Below are 2,979 nucleotides of genomic sequence, written 5' to 3' on the forward strand. Positions count from 1 at the left end.
GACACAGAATCTGAAACAGGCTTCAGGCTCTGAGCTGTCAGCACAGAACCCAATGCCGGGCTAGAATCACCAACCTCGCGATCATGACCTGAGCCAAGTTCAGACACTTAACCGACTGAGCCACCCAGGCGCCCCTAAAAACCCTATTGCTGATGTCACACTTCATGGTTAAAGACTGAATATTTTCCCCTTAAGATGGAGAACAGGATAAGGATGTCTCCTCTTACTTATATCCCATAGCCTATTGGAAATCCTATTTAGTGCGACAAGGCAAGAAAAAAAAAGGCATACGGATTGGCAAGGAAGAAATAAAACTGTCCCTATTTACAGGTGGCAGTCAGGCCTCACTCGGCAAGAGTTCTTCAAATTGGGGGAAGGGGATCCTTGGCGCCTGGGCAAAGCCAGGCCGGCCCAGGGAACGGCTTGCACACACTGCCCAAGGCCTTCTGCATCCTGAGGGGTGGGGTGGGGAATAGAAGGCAAATCCTAGAGCACGGGCATCACAGGGAATCCACCAGAATGAACCACCTCCTCCATTTCAGGCCCAGTAGGTGGGTGGAGCTGGTGACAATCACACACTGGGGACACCGGGAGGGCCGGGTCTTGTAGCAGAGAACGGGAAGTAGCCCTCGGTGACGCTTCCCTTCTGGAGTTTAACAGACATAACCCGGCAGGGAGCTCTGCTGGAAGGCCTCGGTGCCACAGTTGGAGATGGAGATGGCGATGGGGGCAAAAAGGGTCAGGAACACGCTCACCGCTGCTCTTTCCAGCCTATCGGTCTCTGGCGTCTGCGGAGGGCCGGGGGCTGGCGTCCCGTAGGTGACCTGGGTGGCACTTCTGCCCCCGGGAAGCGCCATAGGCCACGGTCCCCTCGATCGCCGAGCCGCCCGCAGCCGGCTCAGTAGGGCGCCCAGTCCCGCAGCGATCGGGCCCCCGCAGGGCCAGAGCCAGGCCTCCGAGGCCGGCGAGCCTCCCATTCATGTGAACACGTACATTTTTTCATCCGAAGGCTGACCAGAGAGGGACGGCAATGCAGCGGTGACCCGCACGCTTTCTACTCGAGCTCCGGTTACTTCTAACCTTGACCACGCTGCCGCTTCCTACCTCCCCTTTCCGGTTCTTCTTCCCAAACGCGGTGCCTTTTCTGATCGCCGGATCCTGTTCTCCGCATCTTTAAGAGGGCTTCTCGGGCCTGCGTGTTCAAATCTGGTCTCTCCACTCTCACAGTGCCCCAGAGTCTGATCATTGGTACATTTTTCTCCTTCAACCTTTCCTGCCTCTCTGGCCCAAGAGTTAACTCACCAAATTCTACATGCCTCTGCTCCGGGCCAGCTCGCTGCCTTTGTTCTGCCTTCAATAGCGGCCTGCCGATCCGCAGAGGACAGACCCCTCCCGGGTGAGGGAACTTGGACAGAATAGCGAGGCGCACTCGTCTCTGCATAAACAAGTGACCTCTTATTCTCCAAAGCTCTTGAAAGACAAGGGGGAAAAAAGGATCAGCTCTTCTGTCTATGTTGTGTGATACCTACAATATTGTGTAGGTGCAAATACAAGCACTTTGCATTCTAGGACAGCACGAGGAGCCGGAGGTGAGGGCGACAAGGGTTGTTTTTACAAAAATGTTCCTTAACGTTTTATTTTTGAGAGACACACACACACACACACACACAGAGTGTGAGCGGGGGAGGGTCAGAGAGAGAGGGAGACACAGAATCTGAAGATAGGCTCCAGGCTCTGAGCTAGCTGTCAGCACAGAGCCCGACACCGGGCTCAAACCCAGGAACCTGAGATCATGACCGGAAGCTTAACCGACTAAGCCACCCAGGCGCCCTGGAGAGCAACAAGGATTTTTATAGAGGTCGAAAAATAACACTTTAAAGACTAAGAGGAACCTTTCTCTCTCTCCCTTCCTTTTCTTTAGTCTTTCCCTCTTCCCTCGGCCTTCCCCAGACCTGGGATGTCGTCCAATAGAAATAGAAGGCGAGTGAACCTATGGGCTTGTCCAATCACTATGTACTGCACCGGAAATTAATCTAACATTGTGTGTCAATCATACTTCAATAAAAAATTTAGGATAAGTCCGACTGACGTTCTCTAGGATGTGATTATTGTGGTTTTCTTTCTTCAAGTGATTTTTATCTTAAGGTTTTTCCGATTATCATTGAATCATCATATAATGAACATACTCTACTTAAAACATGCATGCCTGTGAAATAAAAGTTGTCTCTCCCAGGTAGAAATGATGTCAGAACTTATTTCACATTGAATGACACATATCACAGACAACATAAACATTAATTAGTTTGTTACTGAATGGCTTTTCTTGTCTGTTTTGTTTTTGGTGGGTTTTTTTTTTTTGGCTGTATTATTTTTGCAGCATTTGTTAACATTGCTTTCACAAAAAAAATATGATGCGAGTCACATCACTTTAGATATTGTGTTCTAGGAGCCACACTTTATTTTATAAAAATGTTTTATTTAACGCAATAGACCCAAAATATTGTCATTTCGACCTGCAATCAATATACAAATGCTGAGGTTTGCATTCTTTTTTTCCATGCAGTCTCTGATATTGGGTGTGCATTCGACACTTATGGAACATCAATTTTGGACTAGCTGCATTTTTAGCGCTTAATACCCGCCATACTGTACAGGCTGGCCCCGGAATTTCCCCCCTTCCTTTTCTTTATGTCCCCCCACCCCACAGGAAGAAGTGATGGTGGGGGCGGTAACACTGCTACTTTGGGACTGAGGCAAGACTCTGTGATGTGACGTTTCGATGTTGAGACCTCTAAGCCAGTCTTCCCTGTCCCCCTTCCCTGCTCCTCAAGGCAGCACCAAAGGCAGCGTAACGGGGGGAGGGGGGGGCGGGAGTGCCGGGCTGCGGGGGGGGGGGGGGGGGGGGGGGGGGGGGGGGGGGGGGGGGGGGGGGGGGGGGGGGGGGGGGGGGGGGGGGGGGGGGGGGGGGGGGGGGGGGGG

At 51.7% G+C, this 2,979-nt stretch overlaps 1 protein-coding gene across 1 annotated transcript in view; it reads left to right on the plus strand.

Annotated features, from left to right (window-relative positions):
* Positions 1–2,779: 2,779 nt before the first annotated feature.
* LOC115283515 (transmembrane 9 superfamily member 2-like) overlaps positions 2,780–2,979 on the plus strand; it is an 86,863-nt gene continuing 86,663 nt past the window's right edge. The window contains exon 1 of the mRNA XM_029929708.1: positions 2,780–2,848. Within this exon, the coding sequence (XP_029785568.1) occupies positions 2,780–2,848 (69 nt within the window). The remainder of the gene's footprint in view (positions 2,849–2,979) is intronic.

Source organism: Suricata suricatta, chromosome X, assembly GCF_006229205.1.
Source record: "Suricata suricatta isolate VVHF042 chromosome X, meerkat_22Aug2017_6uvM2_HiC, whole genome shotgun sequence".
Lineage (NCBI taxonomy): Eukaryota > Metazoa > Chordata > Mammalia > Carnivora > Herpestidae > Suricata > Suricata suricatta.